At 36.1% G+C, this 26,009-nt stretch overlaps 1 protein-coding gene across 25 annotated transcripts in view; it reads left to right on the top strand.

Annotated features, from left to right (window-relative positions):
* PTPN13 (protein tyrosine phosphatase non-receptor type 13) overlaps positions 1–26,009 on the top strand; it is a 210,309-nt gene that overhangs the window by 167,707 nt on the left and 16,593 nt on the right. For 13 of the 25 annotated variants that reach the window (XM_025998135.2, XM_072755696.1, XM_072755686.1 and 10 more), the window contains 14 exons: positions 529–614; positions 1,678–1,840; positions 3,441–3,655; positions 3,774–3,872; positions 5,711–6,075; positions 7,009–7,192; positions 8,835–8,993; positions 9,470–9,641; positions 9,739–9,949; positions 12,941–13,011; positions 16,891–16,952; positions 19,623–19,716; positions 20,725–20,862; positions 20,961–21,049. In XM_025998135.2, the coding sequence (XP_025853920.2) occupies positions 529–614; positions 1,678–1,840; positions 3,441–3,655; positions 3,774–3,872; positions 5,711–6,075; positions 7,009–7,192; positions 8,835–8,993; positions 9,470–9,641; positions 9,739–9,949; positions 12,941–13,011; positions 16,891–16,952; positions 19,623–19,716; positions 20,725–20,862; positions 20,961–21,049 (2,108 nt within the window). Of the gene's footprint in view, positions 1–528; positions 615–1,677; positions 1,841–3,440; positions 3,656–3,773; positions 3,873–5,710; positions 6,076–7,008; positions 7,193–8,834; positions 8,994–9,469; positions 9,642–9,738; positions 9,950–12,940; positions 13,012–16,890; positions 16,953–19,622; positions 19,768–20,724; positions 20,863–20,960; positions 21,050–26,009 lie in introns of all 25 variants that reach the window. The other 12 variants (XM_072755685.1, XM_072755682.1, XM_025998134.2 and 9 more) reach the window with 1 other exon arrangement.

Below are 26,009 nucleotides of genomic sequence, written 5' to 3'. Positions count from 1 at the left end.
TATTCATAATACAAAATAAGAATACATGCAATTATTTTAAGACCAAAGCATGAAAAACTCCTTGATATCATTCCCAAAAATCTTCTTTCCAGCCTATTCTCTAGTATCAGAAAATATCTTTACAGTGTTTTAGTTTGTTTTGTACTTTCTAGGAAGCAAATTGCCAGAAAATAGGAAAGGAATAGTGCCCTTGTAAAAACACTGAGTTCTACATTTTTAATAAAAATTAACTAGATTAGTTTCCTCCAATCTTTCTACATTTGCAGTCATTTTATCTTTTTTCCCCATGATTTAAGTTGATTTTATAATACATAGAATATCTTGTTCAAAATTGTATTTAAGATTAATCACAAAATTTGGAAAGAAAGTAGATACATATTAATGAAACTCTGTGACGTGATTTTTTCCAGAATTTGTCTGAGTCTCTCTTCAAATAAATTAATATAAAACAATGCCACAGATATTTAAAAACATATAGAATCTTTATCTTATCATTTGCTTTTTTCAAAATTACTGCCTAATTTATAGGTGATCGTGTTCTTGCCGTCAATGGAGTTAGTCTAGAAGGAGCTACCCATAAGCAAGCTGTGGAAACACTGAGAAATACAGGACAGGTAATAATAGTTCATCATACCAAGCTTTTAAGATATGTTGAAAGAGCATAATGTGTGAATAATATCTCACTGAGGTCTCCAGATTTGCTAGTCAAGAAACCAAGCCTGATTCACATAAATGTTCTGGTATTTTCTTTTCCTTTAAATTGGGAAGCAGATATGACAGAGGATTTTCACTGAGGAAACTTGTCTTTCTATATCACATTTAGCTCAAATATTACCAAATCTGACAGGAGGAAAGGTGGAGGTTGCATTTCTTTTTAATTTTTTGTAAACATCTACAAATATCTAGTGATTTTTCACTTCTAGTCATTTTTCAGCCCAAAGGCTAAATTATTTTCTGAAGTTTACCAAATTATTTGTAATGGTCTGTTTATTGTAGTATAGTGGTGATTCTATTCTAGTGTCCAAATCTCTTATAACGAGTTTATGTTATTTCTAGTAGAGAATTTTTTTAGGTGTGGGGCGAGGGATAGAGAGAATCTTAAGCAGGCTCCACACCCAGCATGGAGCCCAGTGTGGGACTCAGTCTCACAACCCTGAGATCATGACCTGAGCTGAAATCAAGAGTCAGACTCTTAACTGATTGAGCTACACAGGCATGCCAAGAAATTTTTTTTATTTAAATTAAATTAATTAACATATAATGTATGTTAGGGGTAATTAACATATAATGTATGTTAGAGTATGTTAGGTAGAGGTCAGTGATTCATCAGTCTTAATATAATACCCAGTGCTCATTACATCACATGCCCTCCTTAATGTCCATTACCCAGATACCCCATCACCCCACCCCATTCCTCTCCAGCAATCCTCAGTTTGTTTCCTTTGATTAAGAGTCTCATATGGTTTTCTTTTGAATTATTTTTTTATACAGAAAAATAAGAAAACCTTGATTTTGAAATTTTCAATCCTTTGTTTTTTTTATTTTTTTCTTCCCCTATATTTTGGTGGACTAGGTAGTTACTATAATGATTTTATACTGTCAACTATACAAAGTCCAAAAAAAATTTATCTATTTTATTATAATTCTTCTTAATGAAATGCTATTCCATTTGTCCAGGTGGTTCATCTGTTATTAGAAAAGGGGCAGTCTCCAGGAACATCCAAAGAACATGTTCCCATGACCTCACAGTGCACCCTTCCAGATCCAGATTCCCAAGGTCAAGACCCAGACAAAATGAAGAAAATGATTCATGTCAAAGACTACAGCTTTGTCACTGAAGGTCAGGCCTTGAGCAACTGTCATCTCACCTTTAACTTCTTTGTGACTTAGTCAAAATTTAATTTTTATATGTTGGATCATAATTCATGCCTGTGTCTCTCTAATTACTCTTGTCGGCTATAAATGATCTGATGGAGTGGGACACCTAAGTGGCTCATTGGTTGAGCGAGCACCTGCCTTTGGTTCAGGGCGTGATCCCAGTCCAGAGATTGAGTCCCACATCAGGCTCCCTGCGAAAGAAGGGACATAGCTATTCTGTCTATGTCTCTGCCTCTCTCTGTGTCTCTCGTGAATAAATAAATAAATAAAATATTTTTAAAAATAATAATCTGATGGAGCACTATACCAGTTTTTTTAAAAGACACATATTTGTACCTCTTAGAGGCTGGAAGACCTTGAATAATGAAGTCATATATAAAACAAATTATAGTCACATAATAATGCTTTAAATAGTTATAAAATTCAAATGAAATTTTCCAGGGAAAAAAATAAATATAAATAATTGCTGAGAATGACTTCAAACCCCTATGAAACCTTGACTCTTAACATTTTCTATATTTTCTATATTTTTGTTTAATTTTATGGACTTGTCAAGCTAACCCTTGGCAGAAGTTCACCTTATAGTTCCCAAATAGTAGTCTTTCTTAAAAACTTCGCAGACCCTTGAACATGCCACTGTCATGGTGGTAGTAAAAAAAGAGAATTAAGAATGATGTAGTGCTAAGTTTTTCATAAGGCTAAAAGCTTTCATAAAACAGAAAAGTACCCTTTATTCTGAAATTCCATATATCTCACTTTAAGGGGCACAAGTGTCCTTTATAAGTGATGGCGGTGGTATATAGTCAATTGTTTTGTCTTTTATTTTAAATCCTTATTTGATTACCAAATGTTAGTTACCTAATGTTAGTACTTCTGAATTATTCACAAAAATAAGAAGAAATAGCCCAGCCTGTATTATTTTATCTGATTATGAAAATAAAATTATCATACCCACTTTATCTCACTGGCTGGTATCCTTTATTTTTTCCATCACTCCTTTTTTAAATGTGTTTTTTCATCCTTTTATTATTATTATTCTTTCAGTTTCTTTTGTTGATGAGAATTTTTTAATAATGCCATTGCAATTTACTGGAGTAAATTATACCTCACTAAAACATTAGAATGTCAACTTACTTTCCCCTACTTCCTCTAGCATTTGTTGTGCTCTTCTTACCATCTTTCCCCCATTGTTTACCTGAATTTCCCCTCATTCTTCTCCTTCCTGGGATTTTTCTCTCTTTTTTTATGTTATTCCACAGTCTTTTAAAACGCTTGAGATTAAAGCATAATTTTATTTTCAGAACCCTGATATTAAAATCCTCTCTTCTGTTCAAGTAGCTTAGTTCATATAGCTGAGTTTATTAAGTTTTCTTAATGACAGAGAGTATGAAGTAGAACCCCTTGAATACAGAATAAAAGTACAATAAGAGCTTCTAAAACTGTAAATACTCTGAGAAAATGGGCTTTTTTAAGATGTGTCTAAAGTATATGTGTTTTTATGTTGATATGTGTACATAGCATGCTAAGAATATTTAAATTTTTTATATCTTTTCTTTCTCCAGAGAATACATTTGAGGTAAAATTGTTTAAAAATAGCTCAGGCCTAGGATTCAGTTTTTCTCGAGAAGATAGTCTTATTCCTGAACAAATGAATGCCAGCATAGTAAGGGTTAAGAAACTCTTTCCTGGACAGCCAGCAGCAGAAAGTGGAAAAATTGATGTGGGAGATGTTATCTTAAAAGTGAATGGAGCCTCTTTGAAAGGACTATCTCAACAGGTGAGCCCCCCTAGGTGTTGAATGCAGCACTTTTAATAATGAGATGGGTTGGCCTTTCATAATGATTTCATAATGCTGGCTTAACAGTATCTTCATTTGTCATTCATGATACTCCTAGGAAGTCATATCTGCTCTCAGGGGAACATCTCCAGAAGTATCCTTGCTTCTCTGTAGACCTTCACCTGGTGTGCTACCAGAAATTGACCCTGCTCTTTTGGTGAGATCTATGAAAAGTAATTCATATTTTTATAGAATAGCAATTGAGTGATTAATTCAGCTATATTGATTTCATCATTGATTGATCTCCTGGGTTTTATCCTACTTTATTCTTTAGCTAGGAGTATCTTGTGTGTGCCCCTTAGCCTCTGAGTGCATTCTACATTTGTAATATAGAGTAATTTGATTCACTTTCTCTTCTTTCCAATTCTAGAATTTTAGGAGTTTGTTTTCTAAGCATAAATAGGAAAAGATACAAAATAATGGTCATTTCTTCATTGAACCAGACTGGCAAGCATAATTCTCACTGTGAGCTAGTTTAGATAAAAATGAAAATTATTTAAGATTTTTTTCCTTTATTTTTAATAATGGAAATCACAGAGTATGTAATATATTTGTCCATTTCCCTTTCTTATGTCAAGGAATAGCTAAAGGTTCCAAAGTCTATTGTGATGGTTATTTACAAATTACAAACTAATAGGTAGGAATCCATACATAGATGAATAATAATATTATTATTGAAGAAAGACAGCTTTTGTCCTGTCTACCTAAAAGAGCATTCCATTAACAATAAACATGACCCCCAGGATGTGAAAGGCAAGAGTATCTAGCCCCAGAAACTTTGGCCTTTATATCACAGTGGTGCGGTGGGTAGCGTTAGGATTAATAGGAAAATATCATTTCTGAAGGTATATTGTAAACAGCATTTTATGAGACTGCATTGATTTTGGGCACCGGATAGGAAGAATTGAGTGGAACTCTCTTAATGAGTATGTAAATTGATATAATCTTTCCAGAAAGCAATCTGGAAATATTTAACAAGGCTTTTTAAAACATCCTGCATGCTGATTACTAAACAGAAAATTACAAGGAAGTAATGAGAAACTGAGGTGAAGCTTCTTTCTGGAAAGGTAGGGCTATCTGTGGGATCCTTACACAATTCTATGCAAATTTTTTTCAAAGAGTATTTAAGGACTTCAGAAAATACTCATGACAGAAACCTGGCTGGCTCAGCCAATGGAGCATGCAACTCTTGATCTCAAGAGTTGTGAGTTTGACCCCTCATTTGGTATAGAGATTACTTCAAAATAAAATCTTCAAAAAAAAAAAAAAAAAGTAGGATACAAAGTACAATATATACTGTAATTCTGCTTTAAAGTATGTTATACAAAGAAATAAAAAATAAAGTATGTTATACAATATTAACAGTTATTTTTATAAATGATATTTACATATGGTTTTTCTAATGAGCATAAATTACCTTTATTAAAAAATAATTGAATGTTTTTAAAATATTTTATTTATTTATTCATGACAGACACAGAGAGAGAGAGAGAGAGAGAGAGAGAGAGGCAGAGACACAGGCAGAGGGAGAAGCAGGCTCCATGCAGGGAGCCTGACGTGGGACTCAGTCCCAGGTCTCCAGGATCATACCCTGGGCTGAAGGTGGCGTTAAATTGCCGGGCCACTGGGGCTGCCCTAACTGAATATTTTAATAGAAGGTGCACCTGCATGGCTCAGTCAGTTAAGCATCTGAGGATCCTGGGATCAAGCCCCACATGGGCTCCCTGCTCATTGGAGAATTTGTTTCTCCCTCTCCTCCGCCCCTACTCATGTTCTCTTGCTATCTCTCTCTCTCTCTCTCTCTCTCTCAAAGAAATAAATAAAATCTTAAAAAGAAAGAAAGAAAAAAAGAAAGAAAGAAAGAAAGAAAGAAAGAAAGAAAGAAAGAAAGGAAAGAAAGAAAGAGCTGTTGTTCAACATGTTGCTTTTCAAATAAATATTCTAAAGTTAATATAAGTTGTCACACTCCGATCTCTTTAAATATGTCCATTACAGACCCCATTGCACTCTCCAGCACAAGTAATTCCAAACAACAGTAAAGACTCTTCTCAACCAACATGTGTGGAGCAAGGCACCAGCTCAGATGAAAATGAAATGTATGACAAAAGCAAGAAACAATGCACATCCCCATCCAGGAGAAACAGTTATAGTGACAGTAGTGGGAGTGGAGAAGAAGACTTAGTGAAAGCTCTAACAAAGATACCAAATATGAGCTGGAGTTCATCTTTGCATCAGACTCTAAGCAACGTGGTATCACAGGCACAAAGTCAACATGAAGCACCTAAGAGTCAAGAAGATACCATTTGTACCATGTTTTACTATCCTCAGGAAATACCCAGTAAACCAGAACTTGAGGACAGGTATTGTCAATAGTATGTGTAACACTCAAAGCATCTAGTTATTATTGGCAATGGGAGCAGCAACCTACATTTCTCTAAGAATGAAATATGTCTATGTGTGAACAAACTTCACAGTAATCAGATGATGACTGTATTAGATATCTAGTTATTGTGATAACCTCTCTAAGCTGTCTAACCATTCGACCTGAGACTTGCTCCTTTCTTGAGCATATTTAGTTGCAGTTGGGAAAGTTGTTTACATTTCACCATCATTCATATTACTTAAAAGAAAGAGAAGGGACCTATATAGATAGTGATGGGGCAGGAGAGTAGGGAGTACAAAGATAAAGGGAAGTGGTTGGAAGAAGGAGACACAGGTAAGATAATGGAACTGCAGAAGATAGGGAAAGATGATTGAAAATATAAAGGCAAAAAAAAAAAAAGACTACATTTATATTTCTAATAGTTATTCATACATTTTATTGTTTGCTTATATCTTTGTGTATATCCAGGTACAACCAGGTTTTTTCAAGTTTCTTCAGTGTTTCGGGTTTTTTTTTTCCCCTATTGTATCATCCAAAATAACCACAGAAATAAGACTTGTATTCTTATTTCTTCTTTTTCTTTTTATGTTGGAACACACGTTAAGCTTCTGATAAAATTAGCTTCAGCCTTGAGTTAAAAACTAGGAATCAAAAATATGTTTATTTAATTTGTCTTATTTATGCAGCTTAAAGAGCTTCAAAATAAAACCTGGACAGAGAATAAAAATTTGTTATGTTAGCTTATAACAGGTATGAAATAAATTCATAGTCCAGAGTCAGGAAAAAATTAACTAGGATTACAATAAAAAGCAGATGTGAATATTTGATAAGCATTTTCTTTTTATGGCACAAACTTACTATATTGGATTAAAGTGTATTTGAAAATAATCTTGCTTCTCTGTCTTTGTAGTAATCCCCCTTCCCCTCTACCACCAAACACAACTCTTGGGCAGAGCTATCAACCCCAGTCAGAATCTGCTTCCACTAATTCAATGGATAGATATCATATACGTCACATTTTTGAACCAACTAGACAAGAAAGCTTGACATCTTTGAAAAATGACTTGGAAAACCACCTTGAAGACTTTGAGCTGGTGAGTCATTTCCTCTGTAAAGAAAATTCCGTATTTCCTCAAGTAAGGTGTAGTCATACACAATTTCCCTTTAGAGTAACTTCATATCCATGTCCAGTAAGTAGATAACATATCTGGTGTATTTCTGTGCTGTGAATCAGAGGGGAAAGGCAAAAAGACCTGGGTATATATCCTTACCCTACCACTAACTTGCTGTAATCGGGCAGTTGCCTATAGAATTACTTAATTCTTCTGAGCTTTAGTAGTTCTGGCTATAAGTAACCTCATAGGATTGTAATAAGGACTGTAGAAATATGTGTAGAGCATGTAAGACAATATCTACTATTTCCCAAATTCTGATGAGTTACCTACTTAATTTTTAATCAAGTTTGGTTTTTTCTTTTTAATTTTATTTATTTATTCATGAGAGACACACACACAGAGAAAGAGAGGCAGAGAGACACAAGGCAGAGGGAGAAGCAGGCTCCATGCAGGGAGCCTGACGTGGGACCCAATCCCGGGTCTCCAGGATCACCCCCTGGGCTGAAGGCAGCATTAAACCCCTGAGCCACCCGGGCTGCCCTTTAATCAAGTTTGAGTGTAATTTTTTCTCCCCCACACTTTTTTGTGGGTGCCCAAATGTGTGTAACATCTACATATTCAGTTTTGTTCTCAGCAGTAGAAAATAATCTTTTTTCAGAGAGAAGAAAATCTTTGAATGATTTCCTTTATAACTTTCTTTTTTTTTTTTTTTAAGATTTTCTTTATTCATTCATGAGAGAGACAGAGAGAGAGGCAGAGACACAGGCAGAGGGAGAAGCAGGCTCCATGCTGGGAGCCCGACACAAGACTCCATCCCGGGTCTCTAGGATCACACCCTGGGCCAAATGCGGCGCTAAACTGCTGAGCCACCCGGGCTGCCCAGAATGATTTCCTTTAGAAGTGTGTCATCACCCCATAAGCTGTCAGCAACCTTCATCTCATTCAAAAATCTTCCAAAAAAATTTTTTTATGCAAGTAAATGAAGTTGTAATATTTAGTCACCAAAAGATTTTGTGTTTTTACCAGAAAATCTTTTCTTTAATGGCTCTTGGCATCTGTCTAGGCTGTTTAGAAATATATGAAGATTTTTTCTGAACCTTTTGCTCAAAATGTATTCTTTGATCATCAGAGTATAACCGCTAAGGTGTCCTTGTTTATTCTGAAAATACAGAAAGTGAAGCATGAGTAAATTTTGTCTCAGCTGTTTTTAAACAAACACGTAGTGTTGTATCAAAAGCCAACTTTATGGGACGCCTGGGTGGCTCAGTGCTTGGGCATCTGCCTGTGGCTCAGGGCATGATTCCGGAATCTGGGATCGAATCCCACATTGGGCTCCTGCAGATAGCCTACTTCTCCCTCTGTGTCTCTGCCTCTCTCTCTGTGTGTCTCTCATGAATAGATAAATAAAATCTTTTAAAAAAAATAAAATAAAATAAACCCTGCTTTACGTGGAGGTACATTCTATTTAGAATTGGATAGACCTAACTTCTTCACTTGGTTAAGATCAGTAACCTTTTAAAATTCAGATCCCTCCTCTGTTATTCAATAGAAATAATAGTCCTTTGTGTTCATTGATGGACAAAAATAGACAACCTGAAGAGTCACTGTTTTCTTCCCTTAGGAAGTAGAACTTCTCATTACCCTAATTAAATCAGAAAAAGGAAGCCTGGGTTTTACAGTAACCAAAGGCAATCAGAGCATTGGTTGTTATGTTCATGATGTCATTCAGGATCCAGCCAAAAGTGATGGAAGGCTAAGACCTGGGGACCGGCTCATAAAGGTGAGACTTTACCAGAATGGTTTTGTGCAAATGTAGGCCAAGACTGAGCCAGGGCTGGAGAAGGAAGACCAAGAAGGCTGAGTTAATAAACACTCCATTTGTTTGTTTGGTTTATATTTTCCATCTCCATCTCTTTAAAGATAAAGGCCTTTATAAATTTATAGTTCCCTTTCTAATTAGAAAGTCCCTCTAATCTCAGTTAAAGTATTAAATAAGTCATCTTGGTTATCAGGGACAAAAAGTTTCTTAAATTACTCTGAGGATAAATTTCCTGTATTAGCAAAATAACGATGCATTTGTATTACACATTATTACTTTGCATGTAATTACTTGATCATTATACTTACGATTTCCACAGTAAAGGGAATTAACAATAAATTAGAGACCACTCTCTTACTGGCTAATATACAACTAGGGAGTTGCTGTATTTTCATGGCAACTTCTAATCCTGTTTTTCCTCTTTCTTGTTTTTGTAGGTTAATGATACAGATGTTACAAACATGACTCACACAGATGCAGTGAATCTGCTCCGAGCTGCACCCAAAACAGTCAGATTAGTTCTAGGACGAGTTCTAGAATTACCCAGGATGCCAGTGCTGCCTCATTTGCTACCTGACATTATATTAACATGCAACAAGGAGGAGTTGGGTAATGCACATTCAAACTTTGTGCAGTGTGATTTTCTTGGCTTGATTAAAGAAAGTACTCTTAAGACTAAGGAAACCAACATTTTCTATTCCCAAAGGTTTTTCCTTATCTGGAGGTCATGACAGCCTTCATCAAGTGGTATATATTAGTGATATCAATCCAAGGTCAGTTGCAGCCATTGAGGGTAATCTCCAGCTATTAGACATCATCCACTATGTGAATGGAGTCAGCACACAAGGAATGACCTTGGAAGAAGCTAAGAGAGCATTAGACATGTCACTTCCTTCAGTGGTGCTGAAAGCAACAAGGTATTTTGCAATTACATGTGGGTTGTGTGTGTTTGCACAAGTTTCAGACTGTTGATTATACTTATGCTATCTTAAAAAGATATTCCTGAATTAGTAATTCACAGACTACACTGGCAGAAATTAATAAAGTTAGAAACTTTTTTTTTAAGTTTTTTATTTATTTAAGTAACCTCTATACTCAACATGGGGCTTGAACTCACAATCCCAAGATCAAGAGTCACATGCTCTTCCAACTGAACCAGCCAGCCCACTCCCAGAATAGACTTCTTGATGGGAGATTCGAAGAGCACTTTAAGTGAATTAATGTTTGATATGTGTGTGCATTTGTTAATAGGGTGGTTACCACATTTGTCAGGATGTTTTCAGTTGCAAGTAATAGAAAAATACAACTCAACTTGGTTTAAGCAATAAAGGGAATTTACTGGTTATTGTGATTTTAAAAGCCCAAAATAAGGTGGTCATCAGATACGGTATGATCAGGGGTCTGGCTCCATTTTTTGCTCTTTTCAGTTATTCTCTTTTCTGTGTATGTGTTTCCTTCATAATTGTTAAGTGGCTCTCTCCATTTCATGCCTCACACCTGCATACTGTACTCTCCAGAACAGTCTTCTGACAAATCTCACCAATAACCATGGTAAAGCAAAGACTGTCTGCTGATTGCCTTAGACCTAAATTAAGACCAGCCCCTGAATTGAGGTAAAGGGACAAAGAATATACTGATTGGCCTAGGCCAGTCCTGGCCCATTCACAGAGCTGGGAAACCTCATATCTACAACCAGTGAGGCATAGAAACCACTTTCACTGCACCTCATAACAATTTCACATTATAAGAAGTGCTAATGGCAACTTTTCTTTCACTTAATAATAGAAATAAGATGGAAAAAAAGAGTGCATTAATTTCAAATTACTATGGATACAATGGCTTAAATGATACAAGTTTATCCTCTTAATAGTCTTGAAAGTCAGAAATACAAAGTAGGTTTCACTGGAAATCAAGATGTTACCAGGGCTGTATTCCTTCTGTAGGTTCCAGAAGGAAATCCATTTTCTTGCCTTTTCCACCTTCTGGAGATTTCCCCATATCCCTTGGCTTATGGGCCCCTTCCATCTTCAAAGCCAGTAGTCACAGCACTCTACTTCTATTGTCCCATCTCTTTCTCTCTGCCTTTTCCTGCCTTCTTTTACTTATAAAGGCCCGTATGTTGGGCCCACCCAGATAGTACAAGATAATCTTCCCATCTTTAGATCCTTAACTCACATCTGCAAAGTCCTTTTTACCATGTCCAGTAACATACTCATAGATGTGGAGGATTGGAATGTGGACACCTTTATGGGGCCATTATTCTGCCTATCACAATGTACGTACAGCCAGGCTTTCTAGATTACAGATTTATGTTACATTGGTATCTGTGATACATGGTGAGTTTTACATAGTATGTCTTTCAAAATATAGGAACCATAATTGAATCATTTGATCATAAACATTTGTTCCTTCTAAACCTTTAAATCAGATTGTGTACGTCTTTCTCTGAATGTAATCCCTGATCTGTTTCCCTCCTATGTTTCTAAAACTTAGATTGTCTTAACGTTTATTTTCGTAGGAGTAGCTAAATCTTAATTGGCAGAGGAGGAAAGTGTTCAAACAACCTGGAAAATATTTTTGTGAAAACTGACATCTCTGCTGACCATAGATCTAGCTGAATTTTTTTTGCCTTAAAATCCATAAAGTACCCTTTACCCTAACCCTGAAATCACTTTCTTTTGCCTTTCTGCTTTTATCATCACTGTAGCCACTACAGATGTATTGGTGGCAAGTCACAATTACTTTTCCCTTCATTCTTCCTCCAGCGTTCTCCACTATTATATATATCTGCCCTCTTTAAAGTCCAAAGGGTAGCAAAGCGGAGAAGTATATATTTGTGGTAATTATCTATATGTCAAGAACTATACAGGGTCTGTGGTCTTAACCTACTTACCAGCTAATAAACCAATTAGTTATGATTTCTTGGGTGCTGATAGAAGAGTATGAAATTCCTGGATGAGAGACAAACTATTTTTTCAGTAACCACAAGCAGCATGGGCATGGTATTGGTGTCGATTCCACGCATCTTCTAAGTCTCCTGAAGACACATGGGGCCTAGTGGATTCCTGAACATGCAGTGGGTTGTATTACAGGAGAGGAATACCAGGAGGAGAAGAGGAGTCTGCCCCTATGGCAGCTTGTAAGACAATCTGCTTTTTATTTGGAGACAGAGGTTGTTACCTCATACTTCAAGCTTGTTCACCACAAACAGCCATGAGAATTGGTGCAGATAAAAAAACAGTCAGGGCCTTGCACTTCTGGGGTACCCAGAAGGATATACAAGAGCTTAGAATCCATGGCAAATTGCTTCTCCCAGCACTGTATACTTTAGGTAGACTCCCTTTTCTCTCAAGTACTAGCAACAATAAGATTGCATACTAGTCCTCTGCTTCCAAGGTACTTTTTGACAGTTTTTCACATTGGGTGATACTGTCCTTCTTACAATCCTTTGAATATATATATTTTGTTGAGGTTTTCACTTTAAATAATTACAAAAAAGAAACATAAATCAAAGGCTTCAGATATACATACCTTAATGATCTCTAATTCTTAAGTTATCTTTGAACTATCACTTGAGTGACAGTGAATAAGTAATTAGATCATGAATATTGCAAGTGTTTTAAATAAGAGGGAAATTGTGGTAGTGTATTAAACTGAAACCCAGAGAAAGATCACGTAAAGAAGTGATTCTTAATCTTTTTTTAGTCAAGAATATCTCCCTCCAGAAAACATGTAGATGAAAACTGATAGAAATTTGTCTACAGTTTCAGGGGTGCCTAGACCCTCCCAAAGCCCATCTAAAATAAAATTCCTGAGGCTCAATAGTGGCAAGTGGTTCAGAGGGTATATAAACAAAGATCTTAATTTGGAGTTGCCTTTCTTTCCTTTTTTTTTTTTTAATGACACAGAGATGGTCATCCAGTGGTCCCAAGTTCTAAGAGGTCTGCTGTTTCAACGCCAAAGTCAACAAAAGCCAATGGTAAGGATACATTCATTTTATGGCACACATAGTTACACAGAGATAAATATGTTTTTCCCAAAAGCAAGTTTAGAGACTATCAGACTATCATTACAATGTTTTTATTGCCCTTCCAGAGTGCTTTTCAGGATCTAAAGTGCAAAAAATTACACTTATGTAAAAGCATCTCTAAAATTCAGTGTGTAATAGGAAATAGTAGAGCAGCATGGACCATGGAATTTATAGCCAAGTAGACCTGACTTTATTAAGTTCTATGTGACTTTAGCAAGTTACTTGATCCATATCTATTTCCTATCAGTAAAATAAGAATATTAGTAATATCTATCTTGTAAGGTTATAATGAAGCATAAATACAATAATAACACGTGTAAAGCTTGTCAAAATGATCATCACATAATTTGTTCAGTTATTGAATCTCTTCTCTGTGCCAGGCATTGGTCTGGCATTGTGAATATGGCAATGAATAAACAAAATATCTTGTCTTACATTAGAAATTGTAGGGATCCCTGGGTGGCGCAGCGGTTTAGCGCCTGCCTTTGGCCCAGGGCGCGATCCTGGAGACCCGGGATCGAATCCCACATCGGGCTCCCAGTGCATGGAGCCTGCTTCTCCCTCTGCCTGTATCTCTGCCTCTCTCTCTCTGTGACTATAATACATAAATAAATAAAAATTAAAAAATAATAATAATAATAGAAATTGTAGTATTAAGTAGTTGTGGCAATCACTAACATGAATTTAATGCTTATTTTGGACTAAACATTCTTCTAATTGCTTTAGTCCTCATAACAACCCTGTAATAGTATTACTATTATTCTCCATTTATAGAAGGGGAAACTGAGACAGAGCAGTTTTATAATTTACCCAAGCTCATGGAGTTAATAAATTGTTGAGCCAGAATTTGAACTGCGGTGTCTGGTTCCACACTCTCATTTACATAATTGGGTTCAGTAAATGTAGCTTTTTTATTTTTTTAAGATTTTAAAATTTTATTTATTCATAAATAAGTAAACGTATTTTTATTCATAAATTTATTTATTCATAAATAAGTTTATTATTCGTGAGAGACCCAGAGAGAGAGGCAGAGACATAGGCAGAGAGAGAAGCAGGCTCCCTCTACAGGGAGCCTGATGTGAGACATGATCCCAGGACCACACCCAGAGCCAAAGGCAGATGCTCAACCGTTGAGACACCCAGGTGCCCCAGTAAATGTAGCTTTTAAATGCTAGCGTTGGGCAACCCCAGGTAGCTCAGCGGTTTAGCAACACCCTCAGTCCAGGGACTGATCCTGGAGACCCAGAATCGAGTCCTACGTCGGGCTCCCTGCATGGAGCCTGCTTCTCCCTCTGCCTGTGTCTCTGCTTCTCTCTCTGTCTGTCTGTCTCTCATGAGTAAATAAATAAATAAATAAATAAATAAATAAATAAATAAATAAATGCATACATACTAGTGTTAATATAATAATAAGAATGATAGACACTGGGAAATGTGGTTGAAATTATTGTATTGAAATGTGAAGTCAGTACTTCATACATAACTAAAGTTTTAGGTTATCAGGTAGTGATGTCTAAATACCAAAGGAATCTCGCTACTGCAGTTGTAGTTTATTGCTAAATACTAAAGCACATCTGTTTGCCTCCTTCTCTGTTGTCTTGAATTCCTTAGGGATCCTTGTTGCTCTCTAATAGTTCAGATTAGAGTCTGACTATCTCACAGAACTCAGGAGAGCATTTTTCTAATAACCTCTCTACCACCTGTTCCTAACTTTCAGAGCTAAAGAAAGCTGTGCCCTGTCCCCCCTGTAGAAATTGCCTAGTGATTTTGTCTTTTTGGGGTTCTCTGACTTGACTCCCATAGAACTGATTTCATGAATTCTGATAATCAAATAGTTACCAATAATAGGAACTTTTTTATAGTGATGGGAATATAAAATGATATAACCATTTTTATAAAATAGTTTCTTAAAAATTTAAACATGTGCCTCCCATATGATCCAGCCATCCCACTCCCATTTGTTTACTTAAGAGGAAAAAAAAAAGAACATATCCATACACAAAAACCTGTACATGAATGTTTTAGCAGCTTCCCTTGTAAAAGCCAAAATCAAAAACCACTCAAATGTCCAAAAACTATTACAGGAATAAACCAATATATCCAAACTATAGAATATTAATCAGTAATTAATAAAAATGGTCTGTTGGGACATATAGCAACATCATCAAAATAACCTCAAAATAAGACCACTGAGTGAAAGAAGCCAGACAGAAGAGTTTATACTATATTATTCCATTTATGCAAAATTATAGTGACAGCAGATTAGTGGTTGCTTGGAGACAAGGTATGAGGGACAGCTGGGGAACAGAGGGAGAGAGTATAAATAATAAACTATTTTGTTTTGTACTATTCCAGTATTATTCTTCGAACCAGTAGTTTATTATTCATATACTTTTTCAGTATTTTTCCTGGAAATGATATTAAAAGGCATTCTTGAGTCTTTGTAACATTATCCACGTAATCATAGAATTCATCCCTGCAAATTTCATGTCAACCTTCATCTTTCTAGGCGAAAAAATTTTTAAACATTTATTTATTTATCTGTCTATCTATCTATCTATTTATTTGAGAGAGAGAGAGCGAGCAGTGCTTGCATGAACAAGTCCGGGAAGGGGCAGAGCGAGACTCTCAAGCACAGTCCCCACTGAGTGTGGGGGCTTAACTCAGGGCTTGTTCTCATAACTTATAAGATTATGACCTGACCAAAGTCACGTAAATGACAGAGCTACCCAGGTGCCGCTCTAGGTGGAATTATATTTAGGTCTTTCTCAAATAGAAGTCCTTGAATACACATACCTGTATTTTTTTTCTTTTCTATTCTTTTCCTTTTTAACTTTTCGAAACTCTACTATCTCTTTCAAAATCACTTAAAAATAAAATTCATTAAAAATTTAATGAATCAGATTATTTTTAAATATGACTTTTTAACTATAAGAATTTCATTTTAATAAATGTATTGAATCTTCATACTGATGGCTAAGAGTTAAAATTAACATTTGGTGTAGACATATATTAAAAGTTCCACTTGGGCAGCCCAGGTGGCTCAGGAGTTTAGCGCCGCCTTCAGCCCAGGGCATGACCCAGGATCGAGTCCCACATGGGGCTCCCTGTGAGGAGCCTGCTTCTCTCTGTGCCTGTGTTTCTGCCTCTCTCTCTGTGTGTGTCTCTCATGAATAAATAAATAAAATCTTTAAAAAAGAAAAAAAAGTTCCACTTAATTGTATCCATAACTTATTTTACTATGTTAAATTGATAGCCTTTATGAAATGATATACATGGCTTGCTGTTTTCCTTTAAGTGGTAAAGTGAGTATAGGTCAGCACCTGTGATTATCTCTCCCATTCAGCTGGGATAATTTATATTCAGCGTCTAGAATTATTCAGCCCAACCTGAGCTTTCATGCAGACTACAGTATTTTTTTGTTAAGAAATTAGTTTTTTCCTTGGGATAAACCCTTTTGTAATATTTGATTCCATCTAATTGGTTTTTGTTTTGTTTTGTTTTGTTTAAGATTTTTTGTTGTTGTTGTTTATCATGAGAGACACGCAGAGAGAAGTAGAGAGATAGGCAGAGGGAGAAGCAGGCTCCCCACAAGGAGCCTGATGTGGGACTCAATCCCATGACCTTGGGATCACAACCTGAGCCAAAGGCAGATGCCCAACCACCAAGCCACCCAGGTGTCCCCCATCTAATTGGTTTTAAATCGCTTTGTAATATGACCTCTTTTGGTATACTAATAAAAATAAGAACATGCACAGAAATGTGGGTTTTCTTTCACTATTTTGATGTCTCTATTGTGGTTCCAACTTTCTGTGTTGTCCCTTTTAGGTCATCACACTTTGGAGCCTTGCCACAAGCCTGCCCTCACTCCTAGTAATTCATTCTCCAAGGTAAGGAAAAGGCCATCTTCTTCGTGTCATACTTCCTTATCTAAATAACCAGCTTGGGAAAAAATACAAACAAACAAATAAATAAATAACCAACCAACCAACCAGCTTGGTTGTGTCTTGAACCAAACTGATTTCACATTTAAATATTTGCCCTTTTTAGATATATGTAATGATAATAGGATATATTTTAGTGAACCCATGGGCCTTGCTAAGGAAGGCTCACAGTGTAAAGCTCCCACACAAGCAGTCCTACATCTTTGGCACATATTCAGTTCTTATATAAGCTTACTTAAATAGATAGCTTTAGTGCTGGGATTTTTTCTTTATTTTTTTTTTCCTTCTTTTTTTGCACAATTCTTGGGTTGTGTCTTAGATACCCAGAAGAGAAGAACATACATAATGAAGAGTTGAATTGGTCTTTTGGGTTAATGTTGACCAGCATTGACTCTCAAATGACAGGTCTATACTGCTAGTAAGGAAAAACAGTACTGATAAAAGATACAGGCTTATTTGCTATTTAAAAGACATGGAAAATGCTTTGCTGCATAATCAAATGTAAGAACCTAAATCATTTAAGACTACCTCAGAGAAATCTGGAGGTGATTTAACAAAACTTCTTTCTTTCTTCTTTCCTTTCTTTCTTTCTTTCTTTCATTTCTTTCCTTTCTTTCTTAAAATTTTATTCATTTATTCATGAGAGATTCAGAGACTCTTCCTCACAGGCAGAGGAAGAACAGGCTCCATGCAGGGAGCCTGACATGGGACTCAATCCCAGGTCTCCAGGATCATGACCCGGGCTGAAGGTGATGATAAACCCCTGAGCCACCCGGGCTACCCCTAACAAAACTACTTTAATATATAGCTGAATTCCACTTTGAGCTTTCTCTTTAAGGCCTTATGTATGCCCATTTGTTTGGTTAGCATTTCTTTTTATGATTTTCTTTTGGCATGTAATGTACATTCTAAAATGGTCCCAGCTGGATCTTCATTTTGCAGAATTGTTTACTCCCACACACATTCCATACAGTCTGTTCCGAACCCCACTATTTAAGTCTTTCCATGTAAGATCCAGAGCTGAGGTATTGCTCTCCTAGTAATCTGAAAATTCTATCATCACAACAAGCTTTCTGGGTCAGAGCTGGACTTAGCATAGAAGGAAAATTTGGTGATCAGAGGTCAAAATTCAGTGCCTTTCATCTCACTGGTCCAGCAAGTCTTGGAAATGTATTGTAGCAGAAGACTTATTAGGCAGAAATGATTGGGACACAAAAATAAAAATGTCTTGGTATGTTTATGGATTGAGATACAAGAACACCCACTATTCCCTGTTTATTCATAAGGTCTACAATTACACATAGCTGGAACACCTGAAATTTTATGTATTTAGTGTTAGTCATGCTGTATGGTGTTTATTTTCCTTTTAAATATCAGCATGTTTTTGAAAGGGAGAAGGGGAGATTTTCTGTTTAAATTAATATACAATCCTTAGAAAGTGGGACCTTTGTTATTCATGGTTGCAAATATTTGTTGTTGGAGTTCAAATCTTCCAGGAAGTCTTTCAAATAATATTCTGTCCTTAATGCCAATGTCTGTATTATGAATTTCTCATGAAGATTGGAGTTGCACAATCCAATAAAACTTGACATTATGAAACAAGAATAATTATTTATGAAGAAATTATTCTACTGCATCTACCTTTTCTACTTTTTTTTTTTAAGGTTTTATTTATTTACTCATGAGAGACACAGAGAGAGAGATAGAGACACAGGCAGAGAGAGAAGCAGGCTCCATGCAGGAAGCCCGATGTGGGACTCGATTCCATGTTCCGGGATCACGCCCTGAGCCAAAAGCAGACGCCCAACTGCTGAGCCACCCAGGCGCCCCTCTACTTTTTATCTTGATAAAAAAGAGTAAAATCTTCAGAGCAAAACACCTTTTGTTTGTATATAACTGTTTTAACTTATTCCAGTCATTTCATGTTGCATTTTTACTCAAATCATTTTTCTTTCAATAAGCCATGCACTATGAAGTGTTCACAACTTACCATTGAATTAGAAAGTTACATTCTATTCAATGATTAATTTATAATTATGAACTCATTGTTATTTTTCTTAAATTGAGATGAGATTTAGACTAGGTTTGAAAATCTTTATATCCTGCAGTTGACCAAGGTACTAAACTAGAGTCTGTGTCCAAGTCATAGCTTCACAAATACTTATATTTTTTTCCCTTTCTCTCAACTTCTAAGTTTAGTGACCCTAGAAGACTTTCCTAAAAAGTTTTATGAAAGACAAGTCCCATAAAATATGCCTCAAAAAAGAAATCTCTGCAGTCAAATAAATTTAGGAAATACTACATAATACAGGGTTTTTTTGGCAACTCAAAATTTATAGTAGTAAACACTATAAGAGTTCTTGGAATAAAAATACTAATATGATGTTGTATAATCTGTTTCCAGAGGTTTTCGATGATGGAAAGTCCCATCCTCTTTGTACATTCCATTGTACTGATGTGTGCTAGAAACATAGATCTATTATGGGGAGATAAAAAATGAATTTTGTACTAAGAAAGTGGAAAAGAAGGACATGGTGGGGCAATCTACAGTCCATCTCTAATCTGGGAAGTTAGTAAAGTAGTAAACTAATTGTTTGCTCTGGTTTCATATTTTAGGTTAATGGGGAAGAAATAATTGAAGTTTTGTACCCCAAAGGAAAATGCTCTACTTATCAGATGAAGGGATCAGCAAACTTGATTCTCTCCAAAGGTAGTTTTCCAAATCAGTCATCCAGTAACTCTAAAAGCCCTAATAATTCAGGTAATGAAGAAATATTAGGTATTGGGCATACATATTTCTATAGTGTAAAAAGGAAAGATTGTTGTTCAAAGAAATAAAAGAACAATGTAAAATTAATCATTAACTGCATTACTGTACAAATGTCCTATATTCATTCTCATCTCTAATGTTAAAAATATTTTTAAAAATATTTTTAAATGATTGAAAAGATAGCTGTTTTTGTTAGTGTTTCTTATATTCTTTGAAGCAGCAACTCACCTAATAATTTTTAGAAAATTTTTCTTGAGGATGTTTGAGCTGCCTTTTTATATCCTTAATCTTGGATAAATTTCATTTCTTTTTTTGTTTTGTTTTGAGGTTTTTTTTGGGGGGGGTGTTTGTTTTTTAAAGAGAGAGCACACATGAAAGTACATGAAAGTACATGAGCACACATGGTGATGGGGAGGGGATGGACAGAGGGAGAGGGAGAGAGAGAATCAGAGGGAGAGAGACTCCACATCCAGAGAGGAACGCCACTCAAGGGCTCGATCTTAGGACCCTGAGATCTGGACCTGAGCCAAAATCAAGTCCAGATTGAGCCACCTAGGCACTCCAATATGTCCTTAATCTTTATAACAGAACTTCTTTAGTTGACTTTCTTTCATGAATTAATAACTTGGGATTAATTTAGGAAAATAAGCATTAAGTTATTGAGTCTCATGAAAAGATTTATTCACAAACATAGATTTTGGCTTATTCTTTTTAAGTTGTGTTTGTGTTGTCCTTTGCCATGGCAGTCAGGGTAATACTAGAACTAGAAATGGCTAGGTTCCATGAGTGGAAACTGCTTTTCCAGTCATGACTGCTTTTCAAAGTAGATGCTTAAAATTTGAAAGACCTGCTATATTCAATTTGCCATAGTATTTCCTTCTCATATCAATATTTTTAAAGTAAAATCTTTATTTTGTTTCATTTGAATGTAATTTATTGTTTTTCAAGAATCTAATGTACAAGAAGATGATATTTATGATGACCCCCAAGAAGCTGAAGTTATTCAATCTCTGCTGGATGTGGTGGATGAGGAAGCTCAGAATCTTTTAAACCAAAATAATGCAGCAGAAGATGCCTGTGTTCCAGGTAGATGAATCAGAATGAATAAGCTGGTAAATGAAGGAGTACAAAAAGACCTCCAAGGAGCATTTTAATTCCTTTTGGTCCATTTATTTCTCTCCCAGATTCATTGAAAACCAATAGGAAGTTATCTGAAGAGAGAGCAGAAGATACAGACTATGATGGCTCACCTTTACCTGAAGATTTTACAGAGGTAAAATCTAGGATAATACCTAGATAAACACTCTAGGCTACTATATCTTGTTAGAATTATGTATCTCCTTACTTAAACCTTGCTTTCTCTGCTGAAGCCTTACCACTGCCTCCATTGACTCTACCATTTCTGATTTTCCAGCACTGCTCATCACCTGCCCTAACCCTGACATTCACAGGTTCATATTTATTTGGTTGGTTCCCATAGGCATTTGAGTTTGCTTGAGTCTGTCCTAGTGTGCTTGGACTGCCATAGCAAAATAACACCAACTAGGTGGCTTAAAATACAGAAATTTATTTTCTCACAATTCTGAAGGCTAGAAGTCTAAGATCAACATGCCAGCAGGGTTGGTTTCTGATGAGACCTCTCTCCTTAGCTTGCAGATGGCCACCTTCTCACTGTGTCCTCACATGGCCATTCCTCTGTGGTTGTGCACTCCTGGTACACTTCCTTTTCTTATAAGGATACCAGTCCTATTGGATTAGAGTCCCATCCTTAATGACCTCATTTAGCCTTAAATACCTCCTGTCTCCAAACATTGTCACATTGGAGGGTAGTACTCCAACCTGTGAATTCTGGGGAATCACAATTCAGTCCATAACAGTCTTTGCTTGAACCAGTTATAAAATACAATTAAGTAAAACTTCATTCACAATAGTTAAAAACAAATAAAAGCTATAGGCATAAATTCAACCCAAAAAGTGTGAGACCTGTATTGTGAAAACTTTAAAGCTCTACAAAGAAGCAATGAAATATTAAAGAGAAATGTTGCTTATTCTTTGATAGAAAAAACCTAAAATTTAAATCCTCCCTAGATTTACCCATAAGTTAAATATGGTCCCATAAAATATTTTGACTTTTTTTTTAATAAGAAGCAGAATAACTTGGTTAAATAATTTTAAATTTCACTTGGAAGAAATTAAGATGTAAAACTGTCCAGTACAAATCTAAAAATTAAGGTTCAAGGGCACCTGGGTGGCTCATTCACCTTCTGCCTTCAGCTCAGATCATGATCCTGGGGTCCTGGGATCAAGCCTTATATCAGGCTCCCTGCTCAGTGAGGAGTCTGCTTCTCCCTCTCCCTCTGCTCCTCCGCACCCCACTTGTGCTTTCTCCCCCATTCTCTCTCTCAAATAGTCTTTTATAAATCAATAAATAAATAAAATTAGGGTTCATATCATATAAGTTGTTCTACCACTCATAGCACAGATAGATCCCACAAATTTGCACCTTGAGAATTCAAGATGTTTAAGAACAAACATTTTGGGCCAGTCCATCTTTAAAATTAATAGATTGACACTTGAATGAATGGGACTTCAGAAGAGATTTTGACTAATAGTAAGCAAAACAAAAAAGTTAAAAACATTCAGGAAAGGAGGAAACAAGGTACTGAGATAAAAACATGAAGTTCCATATGTATTAGACTCTAAATGTTTTTAAATCACTATAGAATTATATTTAGAAGCAGAAAATTCGAAAAAGACAAATATGACTAATCTTCATAGCTGAAAGGAAGACTAAGCCAGGATTATGGAAAAAGTTTTCTGTTTCATCTTGTATTTCTAGAATATTGCCTATGTTTGAGTAGTTTTAAGTTTCTTACAATTTCTGAAAATACCAGTTTTTCATAACTGCACCTCTTTGGGATCACTCTAAACAGATTATTTACTGTATTGGTTCTTAACAGTGTATTCTATAGCCCTTTGTAACTTTCATTATTGAAATATAGTTGAAATACAATGTTGTATTAGTTTTAGTTATACAACATAGTAATTTAACACTTCTATACATTACGCATTGCTTACAACATTAAATGTAATTTACCACCTAGGTGCCACCATACAAAGTAATTACAACATTATTGACTCTACTTCCTGTGCTGTACTTTTAGTATTCATGACTTACTGATTGTTTAAAAAGTTTGTACCTCTTAATCCCTTTCACCTATTTCGCCCATCCCTCCACCCCTGTCCCTTCTGGCAACCACCAGTTTGTTCTTGTATTTACGAATCTGTTTCTATTGTTTATTTGTTCATTTATTTTTTAGATTCCACATCTAAGTGAAATCATATGATATTTGTCTTTCTCTGTCTTATTTCACTTAGCATGATACCCTCTAGGTCTATGCATGTTGTCACAAATGGCAAGATCTCATTCTTTTTTTATGGCTAATATTCCATTTTTTATATATACTACATCTTTTTTATTCATCTGTTGCTGGATGCTTGAGTTGCTTCCATATTTTGACTATTATAAATAATGTTGCAATAATGCTCAGGTGGTGGAGCATGTGACTCGACCTCAGGGTTGTGAGTTCAAGCCCCATGTTGAGTGTAAAGATTACTTTTAAAAAAATGCTGCAATAAACATAGGAGTACTTGTTTTCAAATTCATGTTTTCATTTTCTTTATGTAAATACTCAGGAGTGGAATGACTGGATTGTATCTACAACCCTGGAAGTTTTAGGGTTTTCACCCTATAGGCCGAAGGTTAAGCTACTAATCATGGTATTATAAAGAGTATAGTATAATGCACACTTATCACTCTACACATGATTACCTCTTTAAAAAAAAAAAAAGATTTTATTTATTTATTCATGAAAGAGACAGAGAGAGGCAGCGATGGAGGCTCCCTGCAGGAAGCGTGATGGGGGACTCAATCCCTGAGGGGATCACCCCCTGAGCCTAAGACAGATGCTCAGCTCAACTGCTGAGCCACTCAGACATCCCTACACTTGACTACTTGACTACCTCTTAATGAAATACTTCAGGTCAATGTCGGAGTCTTATTTATGAATGAAGGAATGAATACCAGTCATAAACATAATGTAAATTATCATCCAAACTTTCAAAACTTCATTTAGCTATTGCTGAACTAGATTGACTCTGATTAATCTGGGGTAACAGGGTAAGAAGGTATGTCAGGGTTTCTGTCCTAAATTTGCTTGTATAGTCTAGTAGTCAATTTGGGAGTTGTACACATGTAAATAAGCATAATTTTAAAAACTATAGTAAAGTGGTGACTGGTGGCTCAGTTGGTTAAGCGCCTGCCTTTGGCTCAGGTCAGGTCATGATCCCAGGGTCCTGGGATCAAGCCCTGCATTAGGGCTCTCTGCTCAGTGGGGAGCCTACTTTTCCCTCTCCCTTTGTCCTCCCCCTCCACTGTGTTCTGTTTCTCACTTTTTCTTCTCAAATAAATAATCTTTTTTTTAAGATAAAATAAAACTATAGTAGAAAGATGTGCTAATAAATGTTTATATGGAGTTCAGAGAGTGTTTTAAAGAATTGGGGAATAATAGAGACTATACAGGAGTAGATGGGTATGGTTATTAAAGCTTCCTAGAGAATTAGCATTTTAAAGGTATTTGATAGGGGAGATGCTATGGGAAAGAGCATTCCATCTGGAGGAGTTGCTTAGCAAAGACTTGAAAGTCTAGATCAGCAGTCTTTTTGTTGAGGCAACACTACAGCTACTTCGTCCTCCAAAGAGCCTATAATCCAGAATGAGAAGAGAGACTGAAGGCCAGTCTCCTTAATCCAGTTCTCCCTCATACACAGGTGAATTTTGCAAAAGTGATGGGAAATTGTTATCACTATCATTGATATCATTGTTACAGTAGTACTATATATTATTTCCACTTGGACTTTATCTCACTATTTTCATGTTAATAGCACTAGATTCTTATAAAAGACTTTATACTTTTCAAAATATTGCACTCATGGTAGATTCTTAGACCAAGATTATGATGAGAAGTAAGAAATCCAAATGACTTCACTTGGAATTAAAAATCTAACCCAGCCTAAAATTATCAACTTCTAGAAACAGGTAAGGTCTCAAGAAGGTTCCTTTTAGTTGTCAGTGGATAAAAACATGCTACTTTTTTCTTCCTCAAAACAAGTGAGACAACCTTCTGTGGCTCAGGCATAAGCATGTGTAGGCACACAGTGGTAAACAAACAGATATGATTCCTGACCCCATGGAGCTTACAGTCTAATGGAGAAGACAAGAAAATGATTAAGTGAACACCCAAATAAATATGCAATTACAAGTTGTGATAAGATCTATGAGGTTTAAAAAGAAAAAAAAGTGCTACGAAAGAGTAACCAAGGAGACCTACTTTGGACTAGGTGGTAAGGGAACATCCTCAGAAGGAAAAGGCACATTGAATAAAAAAAAGTACCTTCCATAGGAAGAACTTTGTGGTGAAAAGAGGTGAGCGATTTCAAAGAAGTAAAAGAAAGACCCATGGGTTTGAAGCCACAGGTAAATGGAGAGTAAAACCAGATGGATTGTAGAGGTAGACAGAGACCCAATAATTCAGAGTCTTAAAATGAAAGGAATTTCCCATTTGTTAAGATAATTTGACCTAGGGGATCCCTGGGTGCCTCAGCGGTTTGGCACCTGACTTCAGCCCAGGGTGTGATCCTGGAGTCCCGGGATCAAGTCCCATTTCAGGCTCCTTGCATAGAGCCTGCTTCTCCCTCTGCCTGTGTTTCTGCCTCTCTGCCTCTCTCTCTCTCTCTCTCTCTGTCTGTGTCTCTCAGAAATGAATAAAATGAATAATGAATGAATAAATGAATAAAATCTTTAAAAAAAATAATTTGTCCTAATAAAGATTGAAATGTAATATTTATTAACCATATAAGAATGAAACATGAGGGTGCCTGGGTGGCTCAGTGGTTGAGTGTCTGCCTTCGGCTCAGGGTATGATCCTGGAGTCCCAGGATTGGGTCCCACATCAGGCTCCTTGCAAGGAGCCTGCCTCTCCCCCTTCTGCCTATGTCTCTGCCTCTCTGTGTCTCTCATGAATGAATAAATAAGTAAAATCTTTTTAAAAAAGAATGAAATTTGGCATCTCCTAATTGTAGCAAACTGCTCCTGCAGTATTTGGGTCTCTGAGACATCATACTCAATTATAATATGAGCTGATTGACCTATGTTCTTCATGGAGAGACTCCTC

The sequence above is a fragment of the Vulpes vulpes genome, chromosome 4 (assembly GCF_048418805.1).
Source record: "Vulpes vulpes isolate BD-2025 chromosome 4, VulVul3, whole genome shotgun sequence".
Classification (NCBI taxonomy): Eukaryota; Metazoa; Chordata; class Mammalia; order Carnivora; family Canidae; genus Vulpes; species Vulpes vulpes.
Note: the sequence above shows the minus strand (reverse complement) of the source record. Positions and strands in the feature narration are given on the sequence as shown.